General features: G+C 43.3%; 4 protein-coding genes across 4 annotated transcripts; 3 read left to right on the plus strand and 1 right to left on the minus strand.

The window, feature by feature from the left end:
• The first annotated feature begins 1959 nt into the window (after positions 1 to 1959).
• H1-5 (H1.5 linker histone, cluster member) lies at positions 1960 to 3659 on the plus strand. The gene is given in 2 exon segments (XM_088831490.1): positions 1960 to 2850; positions 3295 to 3659. Coding segments are annotated over 2 exon segments (906 nt in total). The 5' UTR covers positions 1960 to 2173; the 3' UTR covers positions 3524 to 3659.
• A 164-nt stretch (positions 3660 to 3823) lies between these two features.
• Positions 3824 to 4350, plus strand: LOC129543748 (histone H2B type 1-C/E/F/G/I-like). The gene has a single exon (XM_055407039.2). It carries the CDS (start codon positions 3943 to 3945, stop codon positions 4321 to 4323), a length of 381 nt encoding a protein of 126 aa, XP_055263014.1. The 5' UTR covers positions 3824 to 3942; the 3' UTR covers positions 4324 to 4350.
• Positions 4351 to 7015: 2665 nt separating this feature from the next.
• On the minus strand, positions 7016 to 13334 carry LOC129543737 (histone H2B type 1-N). The gene is made up of 2 exons (XM_055407026.2): positions 12840 to 13334; positions 7016 to 10085 (listed from the first exon to the last, which is right to left on the minus strand). Exon 1 carries the CDS (start codon positions 13241 to 13243, stop codon positions 12863 to 12865), a length of 381 nt encoding a protein of 126 aa, XP_055263001.1. The 5' UTR covers positions 13244 to 13334; the 3' UTR covers positions 7016 to 10085; positions 12840 to 12862.
• Positions 13335 to 13504: 170 nt separating this feature from the next.
• Positions 13505 to 13976, plus strand: LOC129543732 (histone H2A type 1-D). Its single transcript, XM_055407019.2, has one exon. The coding sequence runs from the start codon at positions 13562 to 13564 to the stop codon at positions 13952 to 13954; it is 393 nt and encodes a 130-aa protein (XP_055262994.1). The 5' UTR covers positions 13505 to 13561; the 3' UTR covers positions 13955 to 13976.
• Positions 13977 to 18226: the final 4250 nt, after the last annotated feature.

The following is an 18226-nucleotide window of genomic DNA, read 5'->3' on the forward strand; positions in this document are numbered from 1 at the left end:
CCATGAATTTTAAATGAAACGTATCGTGGACCCAAATGTTACTGTGCCACTTAAATGCTATGTAGAAGTGGCTGTATCCTGGGCTCCTACTCACTCTATTGAACTGTTTCTAGGGGAAACACTTTTCAAAGTGATATTTAGTCCTTGGCTAAAGGAAGTGACTGAAGTGGCCCATTCCTTAGCTAGTGCTTTCTGCGGACAGTTCTGTTATGACAAAACGCCTTTCCCCCACATTTTGCCAAGTAGTACCATAACAACTTCAGATAGTGTGTCTCCTGTCTCCCTGTTGCAGGAAGAAATAGTGGTCGAGGTTCGAGCTTCGCAGCAGCCAATTAACTGCCCAATTACTCAGCTCTCTGGGACTCACCTACAACTGTAAACTGGCAAATGAATTAGTTTGTAGACCAAACTAAGACTAGTTCCTGGCACTAAATGCTCAATGAATGTTAGCTCTATTATGCCCTCTCCTTTTATAAAGTAGACCCACCCCCACCCCTCCCAAGTTTTCTGAAAGTTTCGTGATTGAAACAGTGGGAAATGCTTGATTGGTACATTTTCTTAAGATCTTTTCTTTAGATCTGGGTTTGCATAATTCTGAAAAAAGGCAGACCTGTAAGAATAACATGAACTATCTGAGGAGGAATTCAAGACCGTGAAAGCCATACAGTAAATATTTTAGGTTTTGCAGGTAACATATAGTCTCCGTCACATCTTTAAAATAGGAAAACTCTTAGCTTGGTCATACAAAAATAAGCCACTGTCTATATTTGGCCATAGTAGGCTATAGTTTCAACACCAAGAACCCCTGAAGACATGAAGTGTGTCAGCCAACAGGTTTTCACAAGAACTGACTGTTGAATGCATGAGACCCTAATCATCACTGCATCCAGGGACAAAATCCTCTCCAAGCTTCCCCCTCCCAATAAATAACAAACATCACCCTCCATTTCACTTCACAGTCACTGCCTCAGGTCCCTTGGATGTTAATGTTTTCCTGAATTCTCTTAAACTTCTACAACCTCCACTCACTCCCTACTATCCAATCCACACTTATAGTCAGAGTTCAAGTATTTCACTGAAAAATACAGGTCTATCTTCATTAAACACGCAGAAATGTCCACATTGAGGTCCTACAAAAGAAGGTGTTCGTGACCATTCAATTTGTTAAATGTTGGTGAAGATGGAGTTTGAGGGAGAGCAGTGGAAAGTGCTGAAGCTCCAAAGGAGGAAAACAGCTTCTGAAAGACGAAGAGAGACCCATGCCATCTAAATAACCTTTCTGCTGTTGCTGGAGGCCTTCAATAATTTTTAGCAGATTGCAGAGTTTTTTTCTAAAATACATCTCTGGGTTAAGAAATTTTCTTTCTTATTTTAATGGATTTGCTTACAAATTAAAGGGAGAAAGCATCTCAATCAAAAACATACTAAATTTGTTTGAATGTGAAGACAGGTCATTGGATTCTGAAGCCAAAGCAATTTCTCTTCCTCATGGAAGAAGGCACTTTGACCACAGAACTAGTCAGAGCCGCGAAATCCCATTCTCTAAAGATACTGCCACCTGGAAACTCCTTGGAAGGCAAAACCGGTTTTTAAAGTAAAATCTATATGCTTAATTTGTGGCTATACGCAACTGGCCATCCTGCACCTGTGTTACTTGCTGCCGTTCGAAGCAAAGTTTAAGCAAAACCAAGGAACCTGGTGTCTTTCCTCTTGCAAAAATCGAAGGTCGAAGTTGGCGACAAAGCCTTTTAAAAAACATTCACTTGATACTTACTAACACTTTATTGCAATATGCAACTATGTAGCTCGATGCCTTAGGTCCGGTGAATCCATAGGAAAAGCTGAAGGGATTTTTTAAAATATCCTTCATTAACTGCGCGTGATTCATAAAAATACAAACAAGTATGTGAACTTGGAGGCTGTTTTCCTCCTTTAAAGCTTCAAGGAGTCAAATTCTGTACCACTGTTTTTAACATTTAATCAAATTTTGGAGACTAACAAACACAGTTTGGGAGTCCAACCTCGACAGGCGGCTGCCTGAGGGCGGTGGATCGGAAGCTCCACCAATCACAGGGCAGCACCGACTTATATAAGCCCGGGCCGGCGCAAGACGGCATTGCAAAACTTGCTCTTTGGAATTTGAGTCTCTCTTCTAGCAGGTTCTCCCTTCGCCATGTCGGAAACCGCTCCTGCTGAGACGGCCGCCCCGGCGCCGGTGGAGAAGTCTCCTGCCAAGAAGAAAGCAACCAAGAAGGCCGCGAGCGGTGGAGCGGCGAAGCGCAAGGCTACCGGGCCCCCAGTTTCCGAGCTGATCACGAAGGCTGTCGCCGCCTCCAAAGAGCGCAATGGCCTTTCTTTGGCGGCGCTCAAGAAAGCGCTGGCAGCCGGCGGCTACGATGTGGAGAAGAACAATAGCCGCATCAAGCTGGGGCTCAAGAGCCTGGTGAGCAAGGGCACTCTGGTGCAGACCAAGGGCACCGGGGCTTCCGGCTCTTTCAAACTCAACAAGAAGGCGGCTGCCGGTGAAGCCAAGCCCAAAGCCAAGAAGGCGGGGGCTGCTAAAGCGAAGAAACCCGCAGGGGCCACCCCTAAGAAGCCCAAGAAGGCTGCGGGAGCGAAGAAAGCCGTTAAGAAGACGCCTAAGAAGGCGAAAAAGCCCGCGGCCTCTGGCGTCAAAAAAGTGGCCAAGAGTCCCAAAAAGGCCAAAACCGCGGCAAAGCCAAAGAAGGCTGCTAAGAGCCCCGCGAAGCCAAAGGCAGTGAAGCCAAAGGCGGCGAAACCCAAAGCCTCCAAGCCTAAGGCAGCAAAACCCAAAGCTGCAAAGGCGAAGAAGGCGGCTCCTAAGAAGAAGTAGGAAGTTGGCGCTTGAGAAGCAAACCCCAAAGGCTCTTTTCAGAGCCACCCAGAGATCTCTAGAAACAGCTGTGCACTGTGATCTACCGCCCTCCAAGAAAATGTTCCTTCCCGTTAATAATAAGTGAAATCATGCACTTAAGCTAGCACTGGCCCCTCCACTCCTCTTGCTTGGAGCCTGGTAGAGAACCGAACCACCATACATGGGGGGGGCGTACCTATCCAGGGACAGGGCCGCGCTGCCGTCTATGGATGAGGTGGCACAGAGTCGGACACGACTGAATCAATTTGGCCAAACTAAGTTAGGTGAAGACTACTGTCCCAGCTCCTCAGCAGAAAAAGTAGGTGGCTCTGAAAAGAGCCTTTGGTTTGGAAGGCGTGGCTCTTGACGCCTTACTTGCCCTTGGCCTTGTGGTGGCTCTCGGTCTTCTTGGGCAGCAGTACCGCCTGGATGTTGGGCAGGACACCACCCTGAGCGATGGTGACTTTGCCCAGCAGCTTGTTGAGCTCCTCGTCGTTGCGGATGGCCAGCTGCAAGTGACGCGGGATGATGCGCGTCTTCTTGTTGTCCCGCGCCGCGTTGCCCGCCAGCTCCAGGATCTCGGCCGTCAGGTACTCCAGCACCGCCGCCAGGTACACCGGGGCCCCGGCCCCGACCCGCTCGGCGTAGTTACCCTTGCGGAGCAGGCGGTGCACTCGGCCCACAGGGAACTGGAGCCCGGCCCGCGAGGAGCGGGTCTTGGCCTTGGCGCGAGCTTTGCCGCCCTGCTTACCACGTCCAGACATATTACAACTCTTTAAGACTACAGCAGAAGAGACTAAAGTGAGAGAAAACTGCACATTTTATAGCTGCAGTTGGGCGCGAAAAAGAACCTGTTTCATTGGGTAAAATTGCAGTTAAAGTTGCAGACTAAAGTGTAGGTCCTTTAAGTGAGCGTTTTCATTGGACAACATTGAATGTGATGTCACTACGAGCATTCGCCAATGAGACAAAGAACGTTACAAAATCTAATTTGCATATTGAATTATAAAATGGACGCACTGGGAGATCCCTCTGTTTTTTCTGCGATCTTGTAATTATTGTCAGTCATGCCTGAGCCAGCCAAGTCCAATCCGGCCCCGAAGAAGGGCTCCAAGAAGGCCGTGACCAAGGCGCAGAAGAAGGACGGCAAGAAGCGCAAGCGCAGCCGCAAGGAGAGCTACTCCGTGTACGTCTACAAGGTGCTGAAGCAGGTCCACCCGGACACCGGCATCTCGTCCAAGGCCATGGGCATCATGAACTCCTTCGTCAACGACATCTTCGAGCGCATCGCTGGCGAGGCGTCGCGCCTGGCCCACTACAACAAGCGCTCGACCATCACATCCAGGGAGATCCAGACGGCCGTGCGCCTTCTGCTTCCCGGGGAGCTGGCCAAGCACGCCGTGTCTGAGGGTACCAAGGCCGTTACCAAGTATACCAGCTCCAAGTGAGCCACTGGCTGCTTCATCAGACTCCAACACTTCCAAAGGCTCTTTTCAGAGCCATCCACGGGTTCCAAAGAGAACTGGCACTTAGTTTATCTAATTTTGCTGCTGCTAAGTCGCTTTAGTCGTGTCCGATTCTGTGAGACCCCATAGACGGCAGCCCACCAGGCTCCCCCGTCCCTGGGATTCTCCAGGCAAGAACACTAGAGTGGGTTGGAAGTAGATAAAAGCAGCGGCTCAGCGGCGAAGAATTTACCTGCAATGCAGGAACCGCCGCAGAGATACGGGTTCGATCACTTGGTTGGAAGGATCCGCTGGAGAAGGGCATGCACCGCACTCAAGTATTGTTGCCTGGAGAATCCTATGGATAGAGGAGCTTGGCGGCCTACGGTCCATGGGGGTTACAAAGAGTTGGACACGACTTATTGACTGAGCACGCATAGGAGCAGGTTGTCCGACCTTTAGATTTTTCATGTGGTTTGATGCTGCTGCATGTTCTTAAGTTTAAATGTTTCACCCCTTTTGGTAATGGCACTTCAGTTCACTTTTTTACATGGTCAGATTGTATAAGGGAAAAATCTAGAACATTTCAGTTTCTTTTCTGAGTCAGCTCCACAGTTCATTTCACTCATTTCTTCTTTACCTTTTCTCCCCCTTGTAATAAGGGAGAAATTCTAAATGAAAAGGCAGTCTTTGAAACCTGAAGGAGAGTAGCAGGATGGCATTTTTGTCCCAATTTAGTTCAGTTCAGTCGCTCAGTCTTGTCCGACCCCATGAACCGCAGCACACCAGGCCTCCCTGTGCATCATCAGCTGCCGGAGTCTACCCATGTCCATTGAGTTGATGATGCCATCCAACCATCTCATCCTCTGTTGACCCCTTCTCCTGCCCTCAATCTTTCCCACCATCAGGGTCTTTTCAAATGAGTCAGCTCTTCGCATCAGGTGGCCAAAGTATTGGAGTTTTAGCTTCAGCATCAGTCCTTCCAATGACCACCCAGGACTGATCTCCTTTAGGATGGACTGGTTGGATCTCCTTGCAGTCCAAGGGACTCTCAAGAGTCTTGAGAGTATCCAATACCACAATTTAAAAGTATCAATTCTTCGGTACTCAGCTTTCTTTATAGTCCAACTCTTACATCCATACGTGACGACTGGAAAAACCATAGCCTTGACTATATGGACCTTTGTGGACAAAGTAATGTCTCTGCTTTTTAATATGCTATCTAGGTTGGTCATAGCTTTCCTTCCAAGGAGTAAGCGTCTTTTAATTTCATGACTGCACTCACCATCTGCAGTGATTTTGGAGCCTCCCAAAATAAAATCAGCCAGTTTCCACTGTTTCTCCCAGGGGGAGGTTCAATCTCCCAGTGGTCGTCCTTTAGTCGCTAAGTTGTTTCCCACTGTTTTGTGACCAAACGGACTGTAGGCTGCCAGGATTCTCTGTCCATAGGATTTTCCAGGTAAGAACATGAGTGGGTTGCCATTTCCTTCTTAGGGAAATCTTCCTGACCCAGGGATCAGACCAACATTTCCTGCAATGCAGGCCAATTCCACTTAGCCACCAGGGAAGCCCATATACGATATTCAACTTCAGTTATATGTTATTTACTGCCTATTAGTTTGGCTTCCCAGGTAGTACAGTGGTAAGAATTCAGACTCGAGGTTGGATCCCTGGGTTGGGAAGATCTCCTGGAGGAGGAAATGGCAACTCACTCTATTATTCTTGCCTGGAAAATTGCATGGACAGAGGAGCCTGGCGGCCTACAATTCATGGGGTTGCAAAGAGTCAGCTGTGATTGAACAAGAGCATGCACTTTGAGCCTGAAAATTGTTCTTTGTTATCACATTGAAAGATCAGGGAAGGGAGCAAGGATTAATAAGTGTTAGGCCTTGAAGACCTACCAGCACCAAATTAACAATTCCCCAGTTAGTTACTTAATCAGAAAGATCTAAAGAAAGTAGAAAACAGAATGATAGTTTCACTCTCTGTTTCAACATTTTAAATACCAAAGTCCACATACTACTTACAATAAATTTCCGGGCTCCCAATGGTACTTGGTACAGCTGTGAAAAAAAATACTAGTTAACTAATGTACTATTTAATTAAGATACACCTCATGCAACAAGTTGACTCACTGGAAAAGACTCTGATGCTGGGAAGGATTGGGGGCGGGAGGAGAAGGGGACGACAGAGAATGAGATGGCTGGATGGCATCACTGACTCGATGGATATGAGTCTGAGTGAACTCCGGGAGTTGGTAATGGACAGGGAGGCCTGGCGTGCTGTGATTTATGGGGTTGCAAAGAGTCGGTCACGACTGAGCAACTGAACTGAACTGAACTGAACTATATGTCTAACCCAGAAAACATAAAACTGTATGACCCAGAGAAGATCACTCTGTGTTGAAACATTTATTATACTTTTTATTTCTCAAATTAAATAATTACTTATTTTGTTGAAAGAAAAAAAAAAATCTATGTAATGTCTCTTTCATAGTAACATTTGTGAACCTTATCCAGCTCCCAAGAACACACTTGAAAGCAGTGTATATCATCTCATAAAGTCCTAAGAAAACTGGGGCTGCATTATTATCTCCATTTTACAGGAGAATCACGGTGTTAGGCTTGTACTCTGTAGCCCTGCAAGTCCTGTAATCCCCAACCTTGAGACCAAAGAAAATGTCTGGAGACAGAAACAGAGACATCAATAGTTTATTGGCTAGGGTATCTTACAGGTCTGAAACAGAGTTTTTAGAGCCACTCTCCACTGTGTACCAACAGCAGACAGGACAAGGCAGCAGTCTTCATGGGGGTAAGTGTGGCAAGGTGTACCAATTACAGTGGGAATGGATGTCATGTGGGCTCATCAACTACCAGGGAAACCAACAAATGACCTCCTTCACGGTTCCTTTGGTTAACAACCATCAAGGGTTCTCTTTATTAACCCAGGATGCTAGAGCTATTCTGTTCTAAGAATACAACAATAACTGGTTTAAACATGGGGCAAGCACTTAAGAAGTTTAATCTCTATGATTAAGAAAAAGATCAGTCCTGTGAGTGGGATGATGTAAAGCAGGGGCTGTTCAAGCAGGAAATGTACAGAGAGCAAGAGAACAGCCATCTTGTGTGGCCTGATCATACATGGGTTCACTAAAGTAAAATCCAACATACCCAGCTAGCAAGTATTGGCGTAACTTCAGTCTCAAGTGGTTTTCCGGGGCCTCTGCTACTTCTACCTGTTTGGGTTGCTTTCAGCTATACTCTTATTAGTTCAGAATATCAGAATGACCTGCTTTGGTACTCTATTCAGTTTCTCAATATTTAGCATTTTTTTCTTATATATTTCATTTGTTTTATCTCCTTATACATCTGGAAGTATTTTATTTCATTTGCTCTAATATTTTGTCATTTAGGGGATTACTGAATGTCAGAGTTTATGTTATGGCTCTTTACTCAAAGATCTGCCCTCAAGGAGTAAATTATATGGCATTTACATCTTTCTTTTGGCATATAGGTGGGAAAAGTCACATTAGTTATTGGCTGCCATGTATTAAGTGTATATTATCTTTAGATACTGTGCATTATTTAATTTTTCTTCTTTATTTTATTTTTTCAATCTAAGGAGGTAAGTGCTAATAGTATATTTGGTCTACAGGTAAAGAGACAGAGAATTGGGATTGTAGCATTATATTTATGTTACTGACTGCTATGTTACTGTTACTGGCAGATTTCCTGGTGGCTTAGACGTTAAAGCGGCTGCCTACAATGCAGGAGACCGGCGTTCAATCCCTGGGTAGGGAAGATCTCCTGGAGAAGGAAATTGCAACCCGCTCCAGTATGCTTGCCTGGAAAATCCCCTGGATGGAGGAGCCTTGTAGGCTACAGTCCAAGGGGTCGCAAAGAGTCGAACACGACTGAGCAACTTCACTTTCACCACTGGCATTAACAATGTACTACAATCTGGGTGTCTGGGTGGTTGAAAAAACAGAAAATTGTTTTCTCACTCTTCTGGAATCTAGAAGTCTGAGAACAAAGTTCTAAAGGGTTACTTCCTTCTGAGGGCCATGAGGGAAGGATGGGTTCTAGGCCCTCTCCTTAGCATAGATGGCCATGTTTCCCCCTCTGTCTTCACATATGTTCCATCTATGCCTGTCTGTGTCCAAATTTCCTCTTTTAAGAGAACACTGGTCATACTGGATCAGGACCCAATCACTCTCCAATGACCTCGTGTTAATTTAATTACCTATTTAAAGACTCTATCCCTAAATATGGTTACATTTTGATAGGGGAGAAGATAAGATTTTTCCCCATTTAAGCTGCCTTCCTTTAACTAGAACAGCCCATAGAAATCAGCACCTTATTACTGCCTTCCCTGGACTAGGCCTAGTTTTGGTCTTTTGGAATGAGGAGGACAAAAGAAACTAAGAATAAGGATAGGTTAATGTTTAGCATCCATTGCAAATAATTAAACAGCATTCAGGTCTCATCTACAGTGAAAGTTTAAGCCTTTCACTTGGGGAAATCTGAATTGCTGACCTCTAGGAAAATGAATATAAAGGGTCTTCCCAGCTGGGCTGCTGCTTCAGGGAGGGACCTCTTGCCAATTTCATTACCATTTTCAAGGCAGAAATGATGGTCAGATACGAGATATAAGTATAATTCCATGTCTCACACAGCAGTTTCAGCGGGCAGGTTTCTCTCTGCTCCTTGGTAGCATGATTTAACAGCAAATTGGCACACATTTCCAACAGATGAAATACAGTCTGTGTGCAAGCACTATGTGAATTTAAGTTGTAATTTTCGAACATTGTCTTTTGGAAAAGTTAGAAACAGCTTTCTGTTTTGATTTTTCTTTTATTTGAGTATTATAATCAACAGGCAGACTTTGCTATACATGCTTGTTTCTCACAGGAAAGGCAAAAGTTATTAATTGTATGATTATGAGTAGGGCTACAGGATCATCTAAAGAGAGCTGGACCAGTGTTCGCCAAGAAAAAAAAATAATAAACTGCCCTTTTTTTTCTTTTCTGTTCTTGGGAACAAGAAGGACAAACTTTTTTTCCCCCCAAATAAAGAATGGCAACTTTTTCACTATTAAAACAAATACACATGGCCCATCTCCATTTGTTTATTTGTTTTGAAAGAATTTAATGATAACAAAAGACCACAAAATACATCATTTTTACAGTGATGGCCACTACCATGAGGCTTGAAAACTGACTCTGTCATTGATCCTTAGCTGTTTAGACAAAATACTCCCCTCTCTGTGCATTAGTTTGCTCATCTAGAAAATATATATGGAATGAGAGTGGCCTTAAAGGACTACTGCAAGCTTTCACCTTCCTACATAGGATGGACCGAAGTCTGGAACATTAGAGCAGCAGCACATGATACACATAAATGGCATATATTCTTCTATATTTCTCAACTCCATCAAATTACAACTGAAAAACTATCCGAAGTCATGGTTTGTGGCTTTTAGAAGTCTATGTTTCATGGTGTGGCCACTGCCAAAATTTAACACTAGGTTTGAAGGAAGCAACAGCTACAGTCTCATGTAGCCTAAAGAGATAGGCATTCCACCTTAAGAAGTCAGGATAGTGTTCAGGGATTTTCTTTCACCAAGATTTCGGATCCAATGAAAATGTATCGGAGGACTGTCAGGATGACAGAAGTGAAGATCCATAGTGGATGTTGTTCTGAGTACTCTGATGAGTTTAATTGCACTGATGGCTTCAGCAGGATCGTGAAGTGATGGATGTAGTTCTGGAAAACAAGGCAAAAGTCAAAGTTTCAGGGAAAAAAATGTGATTACAGAGATGAGAGCTTTGATAAAAATGTCCTTGATAGTGAGGTGAAGGTGTTTGAATGTTAAGTGTTAAGCTCTTTGGTGTGAACTCTGCAAAAATATAGAGCCAGATGAAATGCCTAACGTTCAAGATATTTGATTCAAATACAGCATGCACTTTTTTGATGTATCCAATTTCCATGACTGAAGTGACTGAGCATGCATGCACAGTGTTGGGGATGGCTATGGTAGAAGCTGATACACAGGATAATTTAAGACTGCCTTGGGAATTAGAGCTTGGATGGATTTCCAAGAATGGAAATCATTAAAATGCAATTTGTTCTCCAGAAATGAAATTTTAGTGAGATTCTCAGGAAGATCTTTTTTGAGACTTGATCCTATAGCATCACACGAGGTTAAGTTTCTCCTAATATAAGTACAAAAAAACCTTAAGAATGCAAGGCCAGGCACCTTCTGGAGAAGAAGATAACTCATCTCCATGACATAGGGCACAAAGACTTGGGAAAATATGAATAGTGCAACATACCATGTAAACTTCTTATTCAGCTCATTATAGAGTATTTGTTCCAATTGCTTATTATCATGGATTCATAGCTTTTTATATGCCAAACTATTCCATTGGATGACTATAATTGTTCTGTTTAAATCTCAAGTTAGCACTACTTTCAGCTTCTCTTGCCTCTCTCATCTTAACTCTATTGTTACTCCAGACATCCTTGTGTTCAGTCAGCATACAGGTTTTACACCCATCAGGATTTCCTTTGTCTCAAAACTTGTAATTAGTTCCTCTTCAAGGACTTTAGATTCCCGAGAAGAGGTGGAAATCTCCAAACCAAGATTTATGTTAGACTGCTTTGTGTGATGCCCGGCTGCCTTAAAGAACTTAGAAGACTGGGATAACAAATTTTAAAAAATGTATTTTCAAAGGCTAAGCGCCTGTTACTCTTTTCACTGAAAGTTCTTAAAATTTTTTGAAAATCAGACTCTTTTCTTCTTGAGCTGATAACTTCACTCTTCTCTGCCATGTAACATGTCACGTCACATTCTCAAAACACTGTTCCACAAGAACTAACTAGTAAAAGACACTGATATATTTGACCTATATTTTAGATGCAACTCCAGATTCATATCACATATACATATTCCTAAAGTATTAAGGTGTAACTTTATCCAGGCCATGACTATACTCTCAATTTTATATTCTGCATTATTTTCACAATTAAAGGAGACAGGATATAAAGTCATTCTTAAAGAATTAAAACATATTAAAAAAAGATCGTTAATTAATGGACATTTTTCTTCATTCTAAGCACAAGGAAATCCTCTGGGAAATATTTCGTCTCTATTTTAATATAACCTACATTAAAATTATTCTTTTTAATATGCCTAATATAAAAAGTCAGTAAGTTGAAATTATAAATCACCTAGTGGGAAAAAAATAATAGTTTCCAAAGATGTAGGTTATACCTATTAATTCTGAATGTGAGGTCTTAAGCAAAGATTCAGAGTAGTTTTCCACATAGTAAGACTTTAGTCTTAAGAAACTTATCATGGCTACTCATTTATGTCTTGGCATATTGTAAATTAAATTGTAGGTCACCTATACATTTTCATATGCAATATGAACAAATGGTCATTTTTGTATCAAGTGGTCACTTGATAGAATAACATACTTTTAGGGGGAAGCATTGCTACCTTGATTCCGGGTAAAGACCAAAATTGTTTTATTTGCCATTCCTAAGGGCCTAAAATGAAGAGATGGAATTTAATCTTCCTGAATTGAGGATGGGAGAACAGTCCTCTATTTTTTAAAAAATTTATTCCAATTAATACAGCAAAAGTAAATCCCAGAGACATGCTGGAAAAATAAGAAACCAGGGTTTGGAGAAAATGGCAGAGTTCTTCCCATACAGCTGCTTGGCCCAGAACTCTCCTTTAGGATGGAGTCACAAGCGACACCGTTAGTAAATTTCAAACTGCGCGCGCAGCGTATGGATTGGCTATCGCCAAAACGTGGCACCCGCCTGATCTGTGTGTTAACTGAGACTTTCACTTCCGTTTGCTTTGCTTCAGCCTTTTTAACTTAATACTTGGCGAATTTAAACTCAGGGAAAAGGGAAGAAAGCCAGCAGCGCTTCCCAAAGAAAACATAAGTGAATAATATGATTTGTAACTTTCTTACTGTGTTCCAAGGAACTCATTACTCAGACACACACACGTTAAAATTAAGGATGCAGGGGACAAGCCATGGTCAACGAAACCTTTTGCCAACTTCAAACGTAAAGAAGAGCTGATTTTGCTTTGGGACAAAAAGTATCTTTTCTTTACACTTTTCTAATAATAAACCTGATCTTTCTCGACATAAACACAAAAACATCTCCAGCGCTGCTGCAGCACCACCTACATCACAGAGGAAGCAATTTCTAACAAGATCAAAGAAAATGTGAACATTAAGAAAACCTAGCGAAGACAGAAAAGATGGCCACCTGCAAGCCAAAGAGAAGCCTATGAAGAAACCACCTCTGTTAACAGCAGACTTGGGCTTCTGGTTTCCAGAACTGTGACAAATTTCTCTTGTTTAAGGGAAAACAAAAAACCGGAACTTGTTACTTAGGATATAAGAAACACTTACTATATAAAATAAGTGCCAGTTCTCTTTAGAAGATTGAGTGGCTCTGAAAAGAGCCTTTGGGGTGTAGGCCAAGCCTTACCGATCACTCCGTGGCGGGCCGGCTCACTTGGAGCTGGTGTACTTGGTGACAGCCTTGGTGCCCTCAGACACGGCATGCTTGGCCAGTTCTCCCGGCAGCAGCAGGCGCACGGCAGTCTGAATCTCCCTGGATGTGATGGTCGAGCGCTTGTTGTAATGGGCCAGGCGCGACGCCTCGCCAGCGATGCGCTCGAAAATGTCGTTGACGAAGGAGTTCATGATGCCCATGGCCTTGGACGAGATGCCGGTGTCCGGGTGGACCTGCTTCAGCACCTTGTAGACGTACACGGAGTAGCTCTCCTTGCGGCTGCGCTTGCGCTTCTTGCCGTCCTTCTTCTGCGCCTTGGTCACGGCCTTCTTGGAGCCCTTCTTCGGGGCCGGAGCGGACTTGGAGGGTTCAGGCATGGCCGGGAGTTTACTACCAAACAGCCCAAAAACAACAGGAAGAAAAGAGAAGCCGTAAGAATCCGTTTCCTTCCCAGCTTCTTAAAGGAGGCAGTGAGTAATGCCAGGCGTCTGATTGGTGGTGAATGCTGGAAACGTCACATAATAGTTTTGTCCAATTAAAATAAGCGTATTTCAAACTCACGGTTTCATTGGGTTAGGTGAAACTCAGCTTTAGCCAATGGTTCACCGTCATTTTCGCGCCCAGTAAAGACTATAAATAAGATAGGAATGGTTGTATACATTCTTATTTTACATTGGTGAGTTTGTACATTCGTCATGTCTGGTCGTGGCAAGCAAGGAGGCAAGGCTCGTGCAAAGGCCAAGACCCGCTCCTCGCGGGCCGGGCTCCAGTTCCCCGTGGGCCGAGTGCACCGCCTGCTCCGCAAGGGTAACTACTCCGAGCGGGTCGGGGCCGGGGCCCCGGTGTACCTGGCGGCGGTGCTGGAGTACCTAACGGCCGAGATCCTGGAGCTGGCGGGCAACGCGGCGCGGGACAACAAGAAGACGCGCATCATCCCGCGTCACTTGCAGCTGGCCATCCGCAACGACGAGGAGCTCAACAAGCTGCTGGGCAAAGTCACCATCGCTCAGGGTGGTGTTCTGCCCAACATCCAGGCGGTGCTGCTGCCTAAGAAGACCGAGAGCCACCACAAGGCCAAGGGCAAGTAGAAGCCTGGCGTTGTTTACAACTCAAACCTGTTCAAACCAAAAGGCTCTTTTAAGAGCCACCTACTTGATCAGCAAAACGAGCTGTACTTTATAAAATTCCCATTGTTTCGGGTAGCAAGGTGTTAAAAAATAATCCTGTAACAAAGTTTAAGTCACTTACATAAATGTAAGTCGTTTTCCTCTAAGTCCCTATTAAGTTCAGTTCAGTTCAGGTGCTCAGTCGTGTCCGACTCTGCGACCCCATGAATCACAGCACGCCAGGCCTCCCTGTCCATCACCAACTCCCGTCCCTATATTGCCTTCTAAAAAGTCAAACGGTTGCTTTCAAGATTTAGGTTAAACCTATGAGGGCAAAATTAACGTCTTTCTGTGATTCCTTTACAGGGTAAAATGGCTGAGACAAAACCTTAGGATCATATGACAGGCTTAGCTCCCCTCCTAATTCAGTTGAATCTTAGGGCGCAGCACTGACCCTCCTAAATGAGAATAGAATAGTAACCCAGCAAGGCAAATTACTTGTTTCAAGTAGCTTCAGACAAAGAATACGCCTTATACTGGGCTGTTTACATCAGTGCTGGTAAAGTAAAAGACATGAATTATTCATCCATTAGGAAGATGTGCCTTAACAAATAGACGGGGTAGACATTGTAAATCACATTTATAAGATAAGTAAATCAGCAAGCCAGGTTCTTACAGTCCTAATGCTGTCAATGATTCTTGTTCCCCTTTTCCCCCCACTATCATCACCCTGCTCTCAGATCAAGTCATACTAACTAAAGAGGGCCTTCAATTCTCCACACCAGCTAATCTAGTTTTCATTATGAATACATTTTAATGAAAGGAATTACTATCACATTCCTAGTCCACTGGAATAAGTTTCCTGAGTCTCCTGAAATATTTTTATTTCCTACATTTAAAATCTCAACTGCAATCACAAGTAAATAATATTCTTTGAAATAACAGTGACCACAACAATCACAATCGGGAGGTTTTCCTTTTCCTTTTTAATTTAAATTTATTTGATGTTGGAAGAATCGAATCCTGATTTCAGTGAATCTATTCAGTTCTTTCCTCTTAAAAAGTCGTGTGCATTATTTGAGTCTGTAAATTTTAAACAGCTATATCTCAGAACTAGAACTCTCAAGAATAAATGATACAGCCCCAGGGAATGCCTATGAGACCTTCATGTTTTAATAATAAAATATGCTGTGGTTATAGTTATTGATGTTGATCATGCAATAAGTAACACTTCCTTCCTTGCATCATTTCTATTCCCCACAACAAGGACCATCACACTGTTAAATAATGCCTTTATTATTAATGGTAATCAATGAACCTATAATCAAATAGTTGATAAATGAATATAAATTGTTTTAAATAAAATATTCAAGTGTGATATGTCATTACTTATAATTCCACATATTAACTGAGCTTTTAAAATTGGGCTTCCTTTGTGGCTCAGCCAGTAAAGAATCCACCTGCTATGTGGGAGACCTGGCTTCCATCACTGTGTTAGGAAGAGTCTGATCCCTGGGTTGGGAAGATCCTTTGGAGAAGGGAACAGCTACCCACTCCAGTATTCTGGTCTGGAGAATTCTATGGACTGAGAGAATGGACTATTAATCCAACTTCACTGGATGAAGCAGCACTTACTGTTCTTTACTATCTACACAATCAGAAGGAAAATAAAACTTGTATTTAAAAATGGAGATAACACAACTTTTCAAAAATCTTGCCAAAATTAGACATTTCTTTGAATTAGATCCTGAAGAATTCCGTAATTTATGCTGAAAAGTCTTCATAAGAGGTACACTTCAGTTTGAGTGACAGAAGGTTTATGAAAGTATTATTTAAACTTTGTTCTTGAAATTGGTATTCCCATTAATTTCCCTCTCTGCAGACTGGACTACTATGCAAGCATTGGGCAGTATTTTCTCATATTAGATATTTTTGTGTATTATTGGGGAGAAAGAATTTTCCTCTACCCTTCCAAGGTTCTTTTACAGGTCTAATAATCAAATTGATATGATGAGATAGATTAACAGAAGAAAGATCAAATAGAATTTCATACATATGGAAACCCCACACAGGGAAGATCAGAAAAAGAATGTAAAATAAAGTTTATATGCCATTCTGAGCTAAGGAATTAGATAACAGCTTCCAAGTACAACAGGATAATTCACAGAACAATAAAAGGAAAAGCAAATACTGGATAGTTAGTTTCCCCTGCTATGCAATTGAGTCACTCAAAATTTTTCTCTGGTAATACTTCTGGGAAAGTAAAAGTATCAGTTGCTCAGTCATGTCTGACTCTTTGTGACCCCATGGACTGCATTCCACAAGGTCCCTCTGTCTATGGGATTTTCCATCCCATAGAGTTCTTTGAGCAAGAATACTGGAGTGGGTAGCCATTTCCTTTTCCAGGAGACATTCCTGACCCAGGGATGGAACCCAGGTCTCCTGCATTGAAGGCAGATTCTTTACCATCCGAACCACCAGGGAAGCCTGGGAAGACACCCATTTTGAATTCTTCTAGATAGTTAAGAGATGAGCAGAGTTTATCTTGAGATTCAGTTCAGTTCAATTCAGTCGCTCAGTCATGTCCGACTCTCTGTGACCCCATGAATCACAGCATGCCAGGCCTCCCTGTCCATCACCAACCACCGGAGTTCACTCAAACTCATGTCCATAGAGTCGGTGATGCCATCCAGCCATCTCATTCTCTGTCCTCCCCTTCTCCTCCCGCCCCCAACCTTTCCCAGCATCAGAGTCTTTTCCAGTGAGTCAACTCGTCACATGAGGTGGCCAAAGATTACAGGGTCTCAATTTACATTTACATTTAAAGTCACTCAGTCCTGTCTGAATCTTTGCGAAACCATGGCCTATACATGGACATGAAATTAAAAGATGCTTGCTGCTTGGAAGAAAAGTTATGAACAAACTAGACAGCATATTAAGAAGCATATATTACTTTGCCAACAAAGTTCTGTCTAGTCAAAGCTATGGTTTTACCAGTAGTCATATATGGATATGAGAGTTGGACTATAAAGAAAGCTGAGTGTGGAAGAATTGATGCTTTTGAACTGTGCACTGCAAGAGTCCCTTGCACTGCAAGGAGATCCAACCAGTCCTTCCTAAAGGAAATCAGTCCTGAATATTCATTGGAAGGATTGATGCTGAAGCTGAAACTCCAATACTTTGGCCACCTGATGCAAAGAACTGACTCATTTGAAAAGACCCTGATGCGGGGAAAGATTGAAGGTGGGAGGAGAAGGGGACGACAGAAGATGAGATGGTTGCATGGCCTCACTGACTCAATGGATATGAGTTTGAGTAGGCTCTGGGAGTTGGTGATGGACAGGGAACCATGGTGTACTGCAGGTCATGGGGGCACAAAGAGCCAGACACAAATGAGCAACTGAACTGACTGACTGAACTGGACCATACAGTCCATGGAATTCTCCAGGTCAGAATACTGGAGTGGGCAGCCTTTCCCTTCCCCAGGGAATCTTACAAACCCAGGTCTCCTGCATTGCAGGCATATTCTTTACCAGCTGAGCCATAAAGGAAGCCCAAGAATACTGGGGCAGGTAGCCTATCCCTTCTCTATGATTTTCCTGACCCAGGAATCAAAACAGGGTCTCCGGCATTGCAGAGGGATTCTTCACGAACTGAGCTAACAGGGAAACCAAAAATCTGACACTTGTAGTTTCCTCCTGTCTCTTAGTCAGTCAGTTCAGTTGATCAGTTGTGTCTGGCTCTTTGCGCCCCCATGGCCTGCAGTTCACAAGGCCTCCCTGTCCATCACCGACTCCCAGAGCCTACACAAACTCTTGTCCATTGAGTCAGTGAGGCCATCCAACCATCTCATCCTCTGTCACCCACTTCTCCTCCCACCTTCAATCTTTCCCAGCATTAGAGTCTTTTTCAATAAGTCACTTCTTCACATCATGTGGCCAAAGTGTTGGAGCTTTAACGTCAGCAGCAGTCCTTCCAATGAATATTCAGGATTTATGAATATTAATTACATGGTGGAATAATAAAAAGATGGAGAGATTTGGAGGACCGGTAATTTGGTCTTCCCTGGTGGCTCAGTGTTAAAGAATCAGCTTGTCAATGTAAGAGACATAGGTTCAATCTCTGGGTCAGAAAGATCCCCTACAGAAGGAAATGGCAACAAACTCCAGTATTCTTCTCTGGGCAATCTCAGAGACAGAGAAGCCTGGTTGGCTATAGTCCATGGAGTCACAATAATGTTTGGCACAATTGAGC

This window comes from Moschus berezovskii, chromosome 23 (assembly GCF_049115385.1).
Source record: "Moschus berezovskii isolate FMDL1 chromosome 23, NW_MosBer_1.0, whole genome shotgun sequence".
Taxonomy (NCBI): domain Eukaryota; kingdom Metazoa; phylum Chordata; class Mammalia; order Artiodactyla; family Moschidae; genus Moschus; species Moschus berezovskii.